This window comes from Micromys minutus (assembly GCF_963924665.1).
Source record: "Micromys minutus genome assembly, chromosome: 11".
Taxonomy (NCBI): Eukaryota; Metazoa; Chordata; class Mammalia; order Rodentia; family Muridae; genus Micromys; species Micromys minutus.
In genome coordinates, this window is record NC_137980.1 from 13,219,702 (window position 1) to 13,238,007 (window position 18,306).

At 42.1% G+C, this 18,306-nt stretch overlaps 1 protein-coding gene across 1 annotated transcript in view; it reads right to left on the reverse strand.

Annotated features, from left to right (window-relative positions):
• Nucleotides 1-18,306, reverse strand: part of ATG10 (autophagy related 10) — a 251,348-nt gene that overhangs the window by 172,913 nt on the left and 60,129 nt on the right. Inside the window, exon 3 of the mRNA XM_080925753.1 lies at nucleotides 8,215-8,322. Within this exon, the coding sequence (XP_080781879.1) occupies nucleotides 8,215-8,322 (108 nt within the window). The remainder of the gene's footprint in view (nucleotides 1-8,214; nucleotides 8,323-18,306) is intronic.

Below are 18,306 nucleotides of genomic sequence, written 5' to 3' on the forward strand. Positions count from 1 at the left end.
CCGCTGTCAGACGCTGACACTAGGCTTAGCCTCAGAAACCAAGTAAATTTACTCTCTCTTCTGCACAGAACCATTCAGATATCTGAAAACACCGAATCTGTTGGTTTTCTGGTCCAGTGTCACCTCCCCAAGACTGCCGAATACACTCAATAATGATGTTGTCGGGCAGACAGCTGCTGCGGCGTGTTCCCTGTCGGATGAACTCTACAGTCAACTTCCTAATCCATTATTGATGAATGAATGTATGGTTGGATTCATCACCAATGTTTCTCACATGTAATCACGTAATACACTGCCTGAGCTAGAGCAGTGGTTCTCACATATTTTGAGACCGGGAGTTTTTTACACCTCTAAAATCCATTGAGGACAATAACATTTTGGTTAAATGATTTATTTATGGGCACAGGCTATGTTAAAAGTTAAATTCTAAATGAAAACATTCACTTAATTTAAATATAATTATGAACATACTTCTATGAAAGCATACTTTCCAAAACGAAGACAAGAATTAGTAAGAATCTGACCTTGTTTTACATTTTAACGGCATTTTTAAAGTGCTTGAGGTAAAATGGACAACTGGACTCTTCAGTCTTCTTGAATTTATTTATACATTAAATTTGTTCTTCCACACATTCACACACATACGTACTGCACACTGACCCCTCTCGGCCCCCACTCTCCCCTCTCCCTACTACTCCGCTGTCCTCACTCCCTGACAAATCTTTCACATTCATTGTGATTCGTTTTGCTTTGACCCACTGATTTTTTTTTTTAAACAGGGTAATATTTGTGACCACGGGTTTGGGTCTTATGTCTGCTTCCGCATGACATATGTTGACCGTCACAGATCAGACAGCCTCCAGAGAGCCTGCGGAGCCCTGAGAATGTGCATGGTATAAAGAGCAGTCTTAACTCTAGAATACATCCAAAGGTCACCCATGTGTTGGCCAATGTATCTAAATCTCTAGTTTGTTTTCTAGCATCGTAAACACTCTCTTCATCATTGTGAGCTTTTAGACAACTAAAACGACCACTCCCTGGAAGCCTCCCCTGTCCATGTACAGGCAAGCCATACACATAGATTGCTGTCCCTAGGTATCCATGGAGGACAGTTTTAGGTGCCAGAATCTGCCGACACTTGTAAAAGATGATGTAGTGCGTGCATATAATCTATTCATCTCCTCCCAAACATTTGAAATCATTTCTCTATCTCTTATAATATCTAACACGACGCAGTGCTATATAGATCGTTAGTGCAGTGTGGCATTTAAAGAATGACAACAAGAAATGTCAGTCTGTGTTCAGTACAGATGCAGTTTTCTTTTTCAAATAGTCACGTTTCTCTGTTGTGTAATTTGCAGGTGTAGCAGAGCACTTTTCCCCAGGTTCCATTTTGTTGTCTTATGTCGTTCCCTAATAGTGACATCACTGACCACCCTTTAAGGTCCTCTTTAAGGCTGGGCCACATACCTCTACTCGTGCTGGGAGTGTTGGCTGATCACTCATCACGGACCTCTTCTCTGGAGACCTACTCAGCACACTGGAGCTACCTACCTGAAGATCTGGCTACTCAACTGGTTACTAGACTACCAAAGGCCAGCCCGGTGACACATGGTGGGACTAATTCTCTGACACCAGATAAAGTTTGTCTCCCGTTTCTCGTCCCTGGCTGTTATTCCTTGCCCTGTTCTGCTTCTCCGACTTCTTTTCTCTTAAAAGCACATCCACCATAAATCAATTAGAAACCCTAGTCTATGCTCTCCTTCTGGAAAACCTGACCTAAGACAACTTTCATCCCATCAACATTGTTGCAATACTGACTCCTGCCTGTCACGTGAGCTAACCATCTGTGCCGTATCTCAGATCTACTAAGCAGAGAAGGAGCATGGTTGTTCTCACTGTGTGGTCCTGACCCAGCATCATCCGTCCCATCTGGAAGCTTATGAGGACTGCAGATTCTTAGGTCACCGTCAGACCTACTGAATCAAAAGTTGTAGGTGTGGACTCAGCAATTAGTTTGAACAAATTGTTAACACAATAATTTGTTTTTAACAAGCTTCTAGGTGATTCGGGTGTCCACTAAAATAGTTTCTGTTGCTTTTGGGGTAGTTAAGAGCATGCATTTTGAAGTCAAACTTAATCATAGCCTTGCCTTGGTCCCTGGGTAATGTTTTTAATCACCATGTGTCCATCTCCTTATGTGTACAATGAGGGTAATAAAGGCATCTGTACATGAGATAAAATTAAGGAATGTATTCAAATCACCCAGAGCAGGGCAAGTGAGCGCCTGTCTTCCTCATTTACATCCACTTCACTGTCTAATCCATCATTACTGTCTCCTGCCATGGGTCTGCCACAGACTGTGCAGAACTAACACAGGACATTGGAACTTAGTAGAGAAGCCGATAAATGTTCACTGCAAGGATTTCTTCATGAGGATTAAGCTCTTAGTACACAGACGTTAATACTAACACAAACAGGCGCTAAACGAAATTTGTTAGAGTCACTGATGGAAATATTGATTGTGGATAAACAAATAAAAGTACTAACATCACAGAAACTCTTCCTTCTGGCTTGAAATCTACCTGTTCACATATATGTATTCCTTTGGCATGCATGTATGTATGTGCATTCCTATGTCCTGTGGCATTCATGAATGTTCATTCCTTTGGCATTCACAAGCACAATCAGCTATTATCAGCAAAAATATGACTATTTTAGCCATTTGAATATCATAATTTTAGGGTATTTTGCTTAAGTCAGTATTTTCTAGTGCCACAGACCATGTCCTGAGCTCTCCCCAACTCAGACTATAAGCATCTTTTGATGACTAATGGTTGACAATGTTGTTTTATACACTTGTTTATTAACAAGTTCATTAATCATCCTAGTTTTCCTGACTGACAGATCCTATTCTGAAAGTACAGTTAGAGCTAAATCTGGCAATTTCCACAAACTAACATTATACACCCCTCCAGTCCTTCTATCACGAGCATAATCAATCCTCATCATAAAATCTGCTTAAATACTGGAATTTAAAAATTGTTAAATATGAATAGTCCGCAGCATTTTAGGAGAAACAATATATTCCCCATCTAATTATCATCTACCCTAAGTATATATTAAATTGTCATAATATTTTCTACTCTATGACAAATGCAAGCAAGCTATTAAGATAAAATATTAATTCTGAAATATCTAAAAATGAAAAACTAGCAAATTGTACATCATCATACCCATAATCATACTACTAAATAAACAGAAATTTATGTTGATGAAGAAAGAAATAAATCCTGATGAAGAAAAAAGTCATACAGAAGGAGAATATAACTCAGTCTAGTATTTCTCACAAAGTGTAACAGTGCACATACAGTTCTTATAAGCCTTGAGATATCTTAAATATTCTACTGCTACATGTCATGTTTAGTGATGTCCAAACCATTCTGTGAGATGCTGCTGGCTAACTGTGCCCTCTGACCTGTGCCTTTTGACCTGCAGGTCATCCCCGGCCTTTGAAAGCATGAGAAGCACAGAAACTAAATGTCACCTGCTCTCCCTCTTAACTTCTCCATTCACTTACCGCTCTTCATCATATGATCAGGAAATAGTTTGCTAGTATTGATAGTCGCACGTTTGCATATTTTATCCAACAAAAGAACAAATCCTCGAGGTGAGAAAACTGAGACTTACACAAGGTCACACTGCTAGGGCATGACTGAGGAATTACAAAATACAATTTCCAAACCTAGTACTTTCTTCTAACTATGCTGTGATCCATATTGGGCAATCTAATTTACTATGATTTACTAAACAATTCAAAATAAAGCATTAGTGATCCTGGCCCACATCTCTGGTGGAAGCCTCCTCCTACCCTACCAGAGGCTGGGCCAGAGTCCTGACTCCAGGTGTCACAAGCCAACCCCCACCAGCTCACCCACATCTGCCAAGCACAACACAAACCACCCCTCCACTCCTCATTACCATATCCCTGCCCACATCTCTGTCCAAGCCTTCTGCCCCAGCAGAGGCCCAACTCCCTGAAAACCAGGTAAGCCACAACCCCAGACCCCACTCCAGTGCTCCTCAGATTAGTCAACAAAGGAGAACTACAACATTACCAAATTTGTTCTTTGAGGCCAGTCATCCTGATACTCAAATCACACAGACTCGACAATGAAAGCAAGAGAATTACAGGCCAATTGCCCTTCACGGACACTGATGCAAAAATGCTATATAAAATACTTGCAAAACAAATCCAAAAACACATCAAAAAGACCAGCCACCATGATCAAGTAGGCTTCATCCAAGGGATGCAGGGATGGTTCAAAAATATGAAAATCTGTCAATGCAATCCACCATACCAAAATTTAAAAATGGAAAGAAGAAAACCACATGATCATCTCATTAGATGCTCAAAATGCCTTTGACAAAATCGGTACCCCTTCATGATACAAGTCTGGGAGAAATCAGGGACTGCAGGAGACATACTTAAACATAATAATGGCAACATCAAATTGAATGGAGAGAAATTGAAATTCAAAGCAATTCCACTAAACTCAGGAACAAGACAAGGCTGTCTGCCCCCTCCATATCTATTCAGTAAAGTACTTGAAGTTCAAGCTAGAGCAATAAGACATCTAATGGATACCAAGGAGATTCAAATAGGAAAGGCAGAAATCAAAGTACTGGTATCCAAGGATGATATGATTGTTGGAGTACTCTGTGTCTCTGCCATTCTTCAGCTACCTAAGGTATTCTCTGATTGACTTTAATAAAATCTGATTACCAATTAGCTGGGAAGAAAGTGGAAGGTGGGACTTCCTGAGAGGGAGAAGGGAAATCTAGAGGGGAAAAGGTGGAAAGCTTTTTGCCAGGAGACATGAGAGGAGACAGAAGGAGGCCAAGAAGGTATAGCTGATGTGGCTAACTTAGACAAGCTAGTTGAGAGTCTGCCCAGCTAAGGCCTATGACTGTGAAATATTAAAATGTCTCTATGTGGTTATTTAGGAAAAATCCAGTCTGAATAATTGACACCATATTAATTTCTAGCATTAACTAATTAACTAATGCATACAGAATAATATTAATATTCTTTTACTTTACAAATGGCGCCTAATATGATAGTATACATAAGCAAAAATTCTACCAGGAATCACTTACAGTTGATAAACATCTTCACTGATGTGTCTGGATACAAGCTTAACTCAAAAGAAGTTTTCTGTGGTCCTCATTTTCTGTGGTCCTCAAATACAGATGACAAAGGGGCTGAGAAATTTCCTTCGCAACAGCCAAAAATAATATAAAATATCCCCTTGGGGTAACTCTAACTGAGCAGGTGAAAACCTGTGTGATAAAAACTTCTAGTCCCTGAAGAATGGAACTGAAGGAGACAGCAAAGGATGGAACTCCCATGCTCATGGATAAGTAGGACCAACGTAAGAAAAATGGCCATCTTACCAAAAGCAATATACAGAATCGATGTAACCCCCAGCAAAATTTCAGCACAATATTTTACAGTCCTGAAAAGAACAATGCTCAATTTCATATGGAAAAACAAACATTTCCAGGACAGCTAAAATAATCCTTACAACAAAAGAACATCTGCAGGTGTCACCATCCCTGATTTCAGGCTGTACCACAGAGCAACAGTAATAAAAAACACATAGTAGTGGCATAAAAATGGACAGGTTGATCAATGTAATCGAATCAAAGACCCAGACGAAAATCCACACACCTATGGACACATGATTTTTTATTTAAAAAAAAAAAAGCCAGAGATACAAAATAAACAAAAAAAAGGGGGCATCTTCAGCAAATGGTGCTAGTCTAACTGAATGCTGGCATGTAGAAAAATGAAATGTGTGTGTGTGTGTTTGTGTGTGTTTGTACAAAACTCAAGTCCAAGTGGATCAACATAAAACCAGATGCACTGAAGCTAATAGGAGAGCAGGTGGGGAATAGGGTTGAATGCACTGGTACAGGAGACAACTTCCTGAACAGAACCCCAACAGCTCAGGCAGTAAGATCAACAGTGAATAAATGGGACCTAGTGAAACTGAAAAGCTTCTGTAAGATAAAGGACACCATCAACAGGACAATACAACAGCCCAGAGAATGGGAAAAGATCTTCACCAACTCCACATCTGACAGAAGGGTAGTGTCCAAAACTAAAAAAGAACTCAAGAAACTAAATATCAACAAGCTAAATAATCCAATTAAAAATGGGGTAAAGATCTAAACAAAGAATTCTCAAAAGAGAAATCTCAAGTGGCTGAGAAACACTCAAAGAAATGTCCGACGTCGTGTTGGACCAGGTGTGGGGAGGACTGGGGGATTTCTCTGATGATATTGGACATACTGGATTAGACACATGCCATGCCTGCTTGATATCCAAGGGAAGCATGACTTTTTCTGAAGAGAAATGGATTAGTGGATGGTGGAAAGGGAAGAGGGGAGGTGGAGAGAAAGTCTGGAAGGAGGGAAGGGAGGGTAAAGTGTGGTCAGGATGTAAAAAAATACATACATACATACATACATACATACATACATACATACATACATATACATACACACACACACACACGCATTTAAACATAGATTGCAAGGATGGAGTGTGGTAGGTGGAGATGAGATATGGGGACAGAGGGAAAACATACTGGGAGAGATGACTGGACTTGTGGGGACCAGCATATCAGGAGTGAGGTGAAAACCTAGCGCATTGAGAACTCCATGGAATCAAGTGGCAAGGGTCTCCTAGTGAAGACTCCTAGTAACGGGGTTATGGAGTCATTTCTGTTGCCTTTCTAAGCTAACACATAATGAACTGAGAAAGCTTATTTTAGCATGTTTGGCATCAGAATCGAGCAACCTCCACGTAGCACTTAGCACTCCTAAAGCACCGAGTCAGTAAGAAGGACTTGTGATCAAACACTATTGGAGCAAGTTACTCCCAGACCACCAGCAGAACCAGCTAGCTGTTTCTGCACGCAGGAAGAAAGGCGCATCTTCACCAGGCAAACAGCTCAGCGGGTAAGGTGCTTTGCAAGCACACATGAGGAGTTCAGAGCTGAGTTCAGACCACTGGCACCCCGTGAAAGCTGAGGGCGGTAGCATGTCCTAGCCCTCAGAAGGTGAAGAAAGAGTCTGGGTCAATGGTGAGCTCCAGGTTCAGCGAGGGAGGGACCCTGTCTGAGCCGAAGAGGAAAACACTCACATGGACCTGGCACCTGTATACAGTCAAGTCCATATGCAAACCCGCATGCATTATAGGCACATGCACAACCAGAAAGGCACATGCACACACATACCAAAAGAAACATGCAGACACAGTCAGGAAGAGGTGCATAGCCATGTAGGCAGACAGCACACACACACAAGACACATGTACAAAAGGCATCTGATTCCTTCCTTTGTATTGAGGCAATTAGTTCCCATCAACCACCTTCTATCTGTTAGAATCCCAGAGCTCCCTGAAGTAAGAGTATGGGGTAGTCATCAGATAGAACGCTGTGGAGTCACTGACGTGAACTATGGATTCTGTGTTCACTAACCAAACACATATACCAGAGAAACCTAAGGAAAATAGGCAGTGTTTTCCAAAAATTAATAGTTTATATTAAAGATGTATGGGGAATTATTTCAGTTTTACAGATTTCCCTATTGTTTCAGAATGGATATCTACAACTTTTCTTAAGAATAAAAAACATATAAGGCTATTTGTATTTTGACTAAAAAAAAAAAAAAAAAAAAAAAACTGAAAATATTCCAGAAATTTACTAAGAACTTGGTGCTTTAATAACATTTAATTTTGTAAATTTGTAAATTTCTCAAGCCAATCAGATTTTCCTAAAGAATGAGACCCGGATTCTCTACATTTCCAAAGGACTAGAAAAACAGTCAAAGGCAGACTAGGCAGAGTTAGATCTGCATGGGCTGAGCTGCCACTGGAGAAAAACACTAAAAGGCACTGTGTGTCTTCAGATCCAGGGAAAGGTGTGAAGGATCACTAGACCTAAGGGACTCAGTACACACCTCAATTGCTGTTTCCACTGCTATGAAGAAAACAACCCCTCAGAAATGATTCACATACCTACCACCAACAGTGCCAGCATCCAAGGGCTACTTTAATTTTTTAACATATAAACATGCATATCACAGACTGAAAGCACTTCATACACTTCATGAAGACTGAGCGTGAGCCCACATTCTACTCACCTCTGTGGGGAGGCACGCGTGCACACTGGCAGGTGTTCCAGGATGTGGTATGGGAGTCTCATTCTTTATTTGAAACTGTGTTTTGCACATGTAGCCATCAGAACATTCCTGTCCTCCACCAACAAAGACATGAAAAAAGCCAATTAGTGCAAGAACGCATTGCTTGAAGATCTACCATGTAACTTGTGTTCTAAGCCATGCCAAGAGAAACCAGGCACTTCAAATGAGATAATACAGATGGCCAGACTAACCAATATACACCGGGTACCCGCCCGAACTGTCTGGGGAACCTGCGTGTTCCACTTATGGTGCCTCCCAACATCCTGTGCACCATAACCCAAGTAAGTTTTATCTTAACTGCACTGTTTCCCCCTTGGCTCGGTGGCTCTAGTTTTGTCTTCAGGGGTCAAAGTCCTTTCTTTCCCACAGAACTGCTCTTCAGAGAGCTGAAAACCACCACCTCATTTCCACGAGTGTCCATCACAGGAGAGAGTTCTCAGCCTTTCCTTTTTAGAAAGCATTTTATTTCTGTGCGTGCATGTCTGGGAATGTGTCTCCGTGACTGTGTATGTTCGTGTGTGTGTGTGTGTGTGTGTGTGTGTGTGTGTGTGTGTGTGTGTATGTGTGTGTGTGTATGTATGTATGTATGAGTTGCCATGGAAGCAAGAAGAGCATGCTGGAATCATTGGAGCTGGAGTTACTCATGTTTGTGAGCTGCCTGCATGTAGGCTGGGATGGAACCCCAGTCCTCAAGGTTAACCACTGAGCCATCCATCCCTCCAGCCCCACTAAGAGCTTTCTTTCCTGCTTTCTTATCCGTGTTCTTAAATACAGTCATGTGTGGTGTCTCTCTAACTATAGGAAGTCCCATTTTAAGGCAAAACTTGCTTGAATTCCATAAACTTCAATGGAAGAATACAAAATCCCTCCACGAACAGATAGATGTGTCTGCATGTGAAAGAAAAAGACCTCCGGCACAGTCCACCAGCAGTCACACCCTAACAGGATCTCGATAACAAGGAAGGAGAGGTTGCTTATTCTTCTTATAAGAGAGACATCTGAAGACAGAAACAGATGCGCAGCGTTCTGCGAAAGTCACAGGAAAATGGAGATTAGAGAGCGGTGTACATACAAGCCAAGGAATTTCAAGCACTGCTGTTAACCTCAACAGCATGCGGGTCACAAGTTCAGTCTATGAGCCAACACCTCGGTTTCAGGTCTTTAACCCTCCAAAGGGGAGAAAAGACCCCGTTCTCTCCCTGTTCCATCTACTGGGGCGTATTTTATTGTGCCACCTCTTAGGGGAAAAATTACAACCACCATAATTTTAAAGAGAATTAAGAAGCTGGGAGATAGTTCGGTGGTAAACTATTTGTCTAGCACACAGGCCCTAGGTGTGATCCCTGGCACCCCAAAATAAATTTAAAGGTGTTTTTTAATTATAGAAAGAAAGACGTGGTGGCAACTTAAACATGTCTTACAGTGCAGTGGGCTGACAGCCCGCCAGCCCTTATTGGAAGCTTACTACTTATGACGAAATACTGAACAGCTAGTTAATACTACTGTCATAGGTTACCGAGTGTGCTGAATATCATTCCTGACTGGAGAGTAAACTATCAAATACCTAACATTATTACTCGTGGTTATTTCATTATTATTAAGCATCAGCATAAGGTCAGAATCATTGTCCTAAATTTCATTTATTTGCCACCCAACCTATGTTGTCAAAATCGCCGTACTTGGACAGCACAAATTTTAGGTAAGACAGCAAAGAGGCACACCTCCTACCTAGCACATATGAAGCCTAGTTTGATGGCCAGCACCAAAAAAAAATTAGTATTTGCTCAAACAGCTCATAAGTTCAATGATGACGTCACAGTTACTGCCCAGGTTTATCAGACACCCACTCTGCTTTTGGAACACTAGCCAATTTCCTTCTGATTCCTTGGGGAAAGGAGCTCTTCTTTTGCACAAAATCCAAACAGCAGTCATCATGCAATTAAGTAGACACCAAGAATGATGCTAACAAGTACTGGAAATGCCTTGTACAGACAGGCCAATGCAAAAGCCCGAGAATTACACCCTAAAGCTCTACGGTCTGGTAGCCTAGACCAGGACGCAATGCCTACCTCAAGTCTCCCCTTTGCAGTGACATTTTCTCTTCCAATCTTTCCTTGTTTCCCACATACTCCCTACATTTACCATGGTCTATGATTTGATTTGATCCATTAGGCCAACTAGTATTAAACATCCCTTAGTTTTATGTCTCTCAGTAAATTATAATTAAAACTGGGACCACTTTCTAGAGGAAGCCAGCGTTTCAGCAGAATTCAGACTACCATTCCACACAAGATCCCCATCCTGGTAACCCGGGAAAACCGCAGATCATCTCGAGAGGATGAAAAAACAGGGAACTACACATCTCACCCACTTCCACCCTCCCTTTCAGAGAAAAGAGGAAGGGCTAAAGCACTTTCAAGAAACTTGTTTTTCAGCTAAGTAAGGACAGACGGAGGCTAGTGTTTGCACTTGTGACTGATGAGCCCAAGCCTTTCGTGAGTGTTCTGGGGACCATCAGCATCACCATCGCCCACACACACTGCACACGCAGAGTCAACCTCAGGCCCCGCCCCAGTGTTACCAGGAGGCGCTGGTGCCATGTACAGTGACAGCCTTTGCTCAGGGGGTTGCGTTGGCATTCATTCTGACCCCTAGCTACGCATGAGACCCTACCCCAGTGTTCTAAATGCTGACAGTGGGGTCTCACCTTAGACTGATTAATCCAGAGCAGGGACCCCAACAGCTTCTAGTGCAGCGCCAACATTAGGAACATGGAACACCTGATGAACTCAGAGTATTAAGGAAGTAATCAATAGCTGCCTAAGAAGAAAGGGCGAGACCTTGATGAAGACCATATTCAGTGGGACCTTCCCAAATGCTGGAATTGACTCTGCTACTACTCACTGTGAAGGTTTCATCAAGCTGAAACAGTAACCTTCAACCCTGCATCCCAGCAGCTCACCCTAGTTAGTCCTCTAGTTAGTCCTCTAGTTAGCATCACTAAGTACCTCTGTTATCAAGATATCTTGCTAAGCATTGGCCATAAAGCAGTTGCTGCACCCGACTGACAGTAAAAATGAACAGGGAATGCCCCAGGTGCAATAACTCAAATACCACAAATAAAAATCCAAAATACCTCTTTGTAGACAAATCCTCCCTTAAACAGAATGCTCATTGCTAATTGATAATAAAACTCACAAATGTGAGTGAAAGATTAAAACAGAAGTAAATCCGTCTTTTTAAAAATTTTTATTGGATATTCTCTGTATTTACATTTCAAATCTTACCCTCTTCCTCCCCGCCCTGCTCCCATCCCTCCTCCCCCTCCACTTGCTTCCATGAAGGTGCTCCCTCTCACAACCACCATCTCCCACCTCAGTGCCTTGACATTTCCCTACACTGGGGAAACACGCCTTCATTGAACCAAAGCCCTCTTCTCCCATTGATACCAGACACTGCCATCCTCTGCTACATATGCAACTGGAGCCATGGGTCTCTTCATGTGTGTTCTTTGGTTGGTGTTTTAGTCCATGGGAGTTGTGGAGGGTTTGGTTGGTTGATAATGTTCCTATAGGGTTGCAGACCCTTTCAGCTCCTTCAGTTCTTTCTTTACCTCTTTCATTAGGGTCCCTGTGCTCAGTCTGATGGTTAGCTGCAAGCCTCCTCCGGCAGAACCTCTAAGGAGGCATTCATATCAGCTCCCTGCCAGTAAGTACTTCTTAAATCCATCTTTTAAAATATGAGGAAAGGCTGGTGCTATACCTCAGCTGGTGGACCGCTCATCTAGCATTTGGAAAACACTCCCCAGCATTGCACAGAGTTATAGTCCCTCAGAACTGACAGAAGACCACATCATCCTCAGCGCAACCACTAGTGTGAAATCAGTTTGAGCTACAAATGACCCTGCCTCAAAAAAGAGGAAGGTCAAAGCAGAGGACTGAAATATTCTGTGTCAGAGGTCTAGAGAGACAGTGCAATGAATCACAGCACCCACTGGGATTGGACTGGGATTGGATCCCAGCACCCAGCTTGAACCAGACATGTACAATCTAGCAGTTTCACTGGGATCAGATTGCTCACCAATACATCGAGGGATCCAATACCGCTTTGTGGCCTCTATGCTCCCCCCCCCACGCAACCTCCCCCCAACACAGTGTGAATACACACATACACCGCGTGCATACACACAAAATAAATTATAAAATTTATCTTGAAAAATGAAAAATATGCTGCACAGAATAAAAAGGTCAAAGGACAAATACAAAAAGGCAAAAATTGAGTTCTTGTCATAAAAAGGCACTAATCCACTCAATATATAAACAGCGTTAAATTCCTCCAAATGCAAATCATTATGACAAATCAGGGGACAAATATAAAGATGCAAAAAGGAAAAGCTCGTCATAGAAAAGCACTTATTACCTCAATGTGTAAACAGTTTTAAACTTCTTAAAATGCAAATAGTTGTAACATATCAATAAAAAAAAGACTAACAGCTCAAGGAAAATGTGCAGAGGACAGGTGGAAATGTAGGCAGACAGACAGACAGACAGACAGACAGACAGACAGACAGACAGATAAGGAAATAAGTGTGGATAAAAAGATGTTCAGCATTAGCCATAAGGGAAATGCAAATTAAAATAATGTGACCTTTAGACTTATAGATCAAAAAACTACATACACACAACATACATGCATGCAAATTTATGGGTGAAACAGGCAGGATTCCCCAACACATTGCCAGGAGAAAACAAAATTAAATCAGTATTATATCCCTGAAAAGCAAGTTGGCAAAACCCACCAGAACTTAAAATATTCTGCTGGGTGTGGAAGTGCACATCTAAAAATGCCATCCGAGAGGCAGAGGCAGGTAGATCTCTCTATAAGTTCGAGACCAGCCTGGTTTACAGGGAGAGTTCCTGGACAGCAAGGGCCACACAGTGAAACGGTCTCAAAACTTAAAAAAGAAAAGAAAACAGGAAAATCTGTAAAGACTGGAGTCATAAATGCTACAGAAATCCAGGAACTTAGGTAGATACTATCAGTCACATCTGTGGAACTCGAAAGTCCTGTGGCAATACTAATTATAAAGTTGTTTTCATGGCCTAAGATCTAAAAAAAAATACTTGAATAATCATTAATGAGAAGTAGGAATATAAATTATTGCATATTAAAACTTGAAATTCTTCACAGCTTAAAAAAAACCTTGATGATTGTCTACAAGTATTGCATTGAACATCATCCAAGGTAGTCTTAAATATTCTTCAAGAATTTATTAGATATAAATATATATGTTATGTGTACTTTGAATATCCATGTAGAAAGATACCTAAAACCTCTGTCTCACTGGCAATTCTGAAATGATAGGAGAGCACAGAGAGAATATTTTTATATTTGTTTAATGTATGGATCTTTGTGCCTTTGTGTAAGTGGTGCTTACTTCCAACAAATAGCTGGCTGCCTTCTGCACATCTGCTTCCAGGCCATCATGTTCCTACTGTACAGCCAGATGTTAAAACTTCTGGAGAGAAAACCTGTGGGTTCGGTAGAGTTCCAGAGAGACCAACAAGTTTTATGGTGTATTGCTGACTGCATTTTGGATGGAGATCTAAGAATTTCACTTCCAATGGAACATGTTAGGATTTGCTTTCTTACAAGCTGTCATAGGGCTATGCCACCCACCCAGAGAGCAGGATATGTTTGCTAGAGGCCAGGCACACAAATAATTATGAGGCTTCTCTTGATGAATTTAATAAGCTTTTTACAAATCGTCTCTTTTTAAAAATGCCCTTTTTTAAGTTATCTAACAAGCCTCAGCAGAGCTTTGGGGTAAGCTGTGGCACTGAGATGTAACACAAAAAGTGGTAAAAGTAGGGATACAATATACTTCATTTTTAAGGAAGACTGAGAATTCTGAAGTATAGTAAACATGACTTAGTATAGCAGGGCAGAGGGATGAAGACACACCCTCGGGTATTAAGCTTCACCTGAGGAAGCTAAGTCCCGCCTTCCCGTGGGAAAGAATCACATCTGGAGGTACTTGTTTCTCAGAGTCCTCTGTTCACCAACTGCATAATGTGACTCCTGACTGTCCTCTTACCTATGAGTTATCTTCTACAGCCTCCCTCTTTTTCCTCTCACCTTTTGAGACAGTTTCTTTGTCACTGCTGAGAATCCCAGGCCAGGCCTAGATAAATTGTCCTCTGTATGCTCAGGCTCCAAGCGTAGCCCCAGTCTATCACGTGATGACCTGGTGGTCTGGCCTGTGCTAGAATTTCTGGTTATTCCATGATACTCCCTAGGACACTGGTAGGGGCAGTTAATAACCCTATTCTCGCCCATGGGTCTGTCTTCACCGCCTTGTCCCTACTTACTGGGATGTCTTGGTCTAATTAACAGTAATCAGAGAGCAATATCTCTACATGGCCACTAACTGGCACTATAAAACAACTCATGCTAGGGATCTACAGTGTAGGCTTCCCCTTCCCCTTTCCTCACTTCCTCTCCACCACTATAACTCCTGGTTCACCACGTGAAAAGCAGGTCTGGCCCTGCCCCTTGGTCGAAGTAAACATGGCTTAGCTGCTGCCGCCCCCATTATTGTGGCTCCTAGCAATCTGTGTTCTGCAGAGTGTGCACGTGTCCCACGCCACCAAAGAGCCTACTCTCTTTACAATCTGACTGTTCCTAAGGTCTGCCCGCTAGGTTTGTGTCACAGGCCTGGAAAAACTCACTCTCTGTCACTATGTTCTTACGCCATCGCGGCCTGCTCTCTTATTCTGGTCCACACCAACTCTAAGCCAAATGTTTCTCTGCTAATGAATAGTGTGTTTTTCTCCACCTCAACAACCTGTCAAAGTTTTTAGTCGTATCCTGTCTGATAGATGATGATTTTGTTACTGACTATGTTAGGCTCTATTCAGATGTAACCAAGCCATATAGCCCTCATTCTTGTCAGAAGTCTGTTCCTTATTAATATATTTAAGTTTATGACAAACAGAATCTCCCAAAGTCTTTTAACAGTTTATCCCACAAGGTCTCAGAAGATATGGACACGGCTTCAAGAGGCTGCCTGGAATATATGATAACCACTGAGAAACACAGTGGACAAAACAGGATAACCTCAGAGTCAAATGATTTATCTTAATCAAGGTAAGTCATTTCTCAAGTCACACGTATCCATTCCACAGAGAAAGAATCCTGTATCTTCTGGGCTGGAAAGCCAGACTGACTCCACCCAAGCTGCCACGAATCCCACAAAGACCACAGGGAACTGTGGCTAATAGATTCATTTTTAAATTGATATATGACTGCTAGAATATAATCTATTCCCCAGATTTCTTACTACATTGACAGCTAAAGTTACTGTAGCTTGACAACTAAGACCTAACTCTTTATCTAAACTCAGTTTCTAGCAACTAGTTCAGATGTAAGCTTTCAGATATAACAGTTACTACCTTACCTAAACTCAGTTTTCACTGATTAAATGCTTAATATCTCCTCTTCTTGACACACCACTGTCCTAAACATTATTTGATTTCTTATAAATTTGCGTAACTCTAAGGAAACATTCCACTACATGACCCAACTATATAATCACAAACTCTTGTTCCTTCTGCTCTACAAAAGCTCATCTTAAAGACCGATCATGCTATTAACTCATATTATCTCTTTTGTGAGTTTATAAGCTACAAGAAACCTACTCAGATGTACCTCTCATGGACCAAATAGACTCCACCCACATGAGTACATCTGCCCAAAGTTCCCAACTACCTAGTCCAGAGGGTGGGATTCCTCTGGCTTTCAGCTGTACATCTAATAAAAAAGTTCTTTCTCCCAAACGCACTTAGTCTTATTCTCCACCTTCAATGTATGCATGTGTGTTCCAGCATCTTGTCAAGTGCAGGCGCTCATTACATCTAGGACAGCTCCAGAGATGCAACCTACAGATGCTCCAGCCTTCTCTCACAGACACAGACACTTCTATTGGACCTGTTTGTTCTGACCCATCCTCAGAAGGTCCCACAGTCCCTGAACAGCGAGGAAACAGCCAACTCTAAGACTGGACAAACATCTCTATACCCATTCTTCTGGGTTCCCTAGAGACTCATCACCCCAAACAAAGCAAGCACAGAATAGTTAGAGATCACGATGACTGTATTCCTGCTCTACCATCACCTCTGGTTTTTCTTTTTTAATTAAACCAAAACAGGGGAATGCTAGTATTCTGTCTTGCTAGCAGAATTGTTGCCCCCTCCTCCCTCTCTTGCTCTCATGCCCTGAAAAAACTCTATTCTACACTATACCATCATGTGGCTGGTCCCTAGGGAAAAGGGATACCTCAGAATGGGCCCACAGAGGCACCCCCTTCCCCCATACCTGATTACAACTCCAGAGAACATACCTCCCCTCTCTTTCTTTTTAAGTTCACAATATATATTTTATTTTTTACGGATAATTTATGTATTTACATTTCAAATGTAATGTATCCCCTTTCTGTCCTCTCCCATGCCTCCTCCCCCTCCCCCTGCTTCTGTGAAGATGCTTCCATTCCCACCCACCTACTCCTACCTCATTGCCCTGACATTCCCCTACACCGATCCCCCCTCTCTTTATCTTTTTATAAACACATCATATGTCCTGACTTCTAGAGAAGGTGGTCCTTGCCTATTCCTTCAAGAAGAATTTGTTTCTACATCAACTGATCTGGGATATCGAGGAATAAAATCCAGGAGCTACAATCAGACGTGCAGAATTTCAAGGAATGTGAGACCTCCAATTCCTGGATCTTAAAAAGCCCTGTATGGAAGTGGACACTCCCTTCCATAAAGCCCTTCCTAGTCATCTTTCTGGCATTATTATTCCCTTCCTGCCCCTCTAATCTTGTTTCTACATTTCTTTAACTAGTAAAAATTCTAATCAAACTATTAATCAGTTACTGTTACAGAACCATCAGCTACTGTCCACAGAGGAGCTTGGTGTGAATGTTTACCAAGAGGACCCCAATGGTGAAAGTCAGCTACACCCAGAAATTGATGATGCCCCAAGACAGCATCTAAGAGACACGATGCCCCATTCCCCTTTCACCATGGGCTTCTCGCCCCCCCCCCTTTTATTCTTCTCTTTATGATGAGAAAAATGGAGGAATGTTGGTATCAGGAATCTGCTTTACAGATGGTTGCAGATCCCCTCCAAATGCTGTGATGATGGTGATGTCACCCAAAGGCAACAGGGACCCCCGTATCTGTTGTCATGGCAACAGCCATGCATTCCCCCTACTCTCTCTTTTTCCCCTTTGTCTCCGTCGCCCCCTTTTGTTCCCTTTTCCCACTCTCTCACATGAAACTGCACTGGCCTGGTGTGGTCTGTCCAGATGCAAGCCACAATTCTATCACAACAATAATTATATATTATTTTCCATGTAATACTAGATAAAATAAAGACCCAACCCAAGAAAGAAAAACTAATGGTTCCCCCATGTATAAACTAAGGGTTTCAGCAGCAGCTGTATATACTGAGGACCAGATCATTCCAAAGTATGGTTGCAGGGAAGGTTTTAATGTAGAAGGGAGGGAAAATACAGCTAGAGCATCAGGTGAAGCCCAGAGCAAAGACCAGAAAGTAGTAGACTAGCCTGAAAGGCATGGTTCTCCTGCCTATCCAGAAGGTCAGGAAAGGACGAGAAGGTAGCCTTTGTCCTGCCAGGAAAGGGAGCTGGAAATATTGGGAGAGCTGTTGCAAGACACTGGCTTGTCTGTAGGTGAGCACAACACTGGGGTCTCAGTGTTAAATGGAATTGAAAATTGAAAGCCCTAAGTGTGTGTGTGTGTGTGTGTGTGTGTGTGTGTGTGAGAGAGAGAGAGAGAGAGAGAGAGAGAGACAGACAGACAGAGAGAGAGAGAGAGAGAGAGAGAGAGAGAGAGAGAGAGAGAGAGAAGGAGGAATGACCAAGCAAAAACAAGAGAGGAAGACAAAAGAATGCCAGCAAAGGAGACCAGGGTGGGGGTGGGGGTGGGGACAAGAGAGGAGAACAAG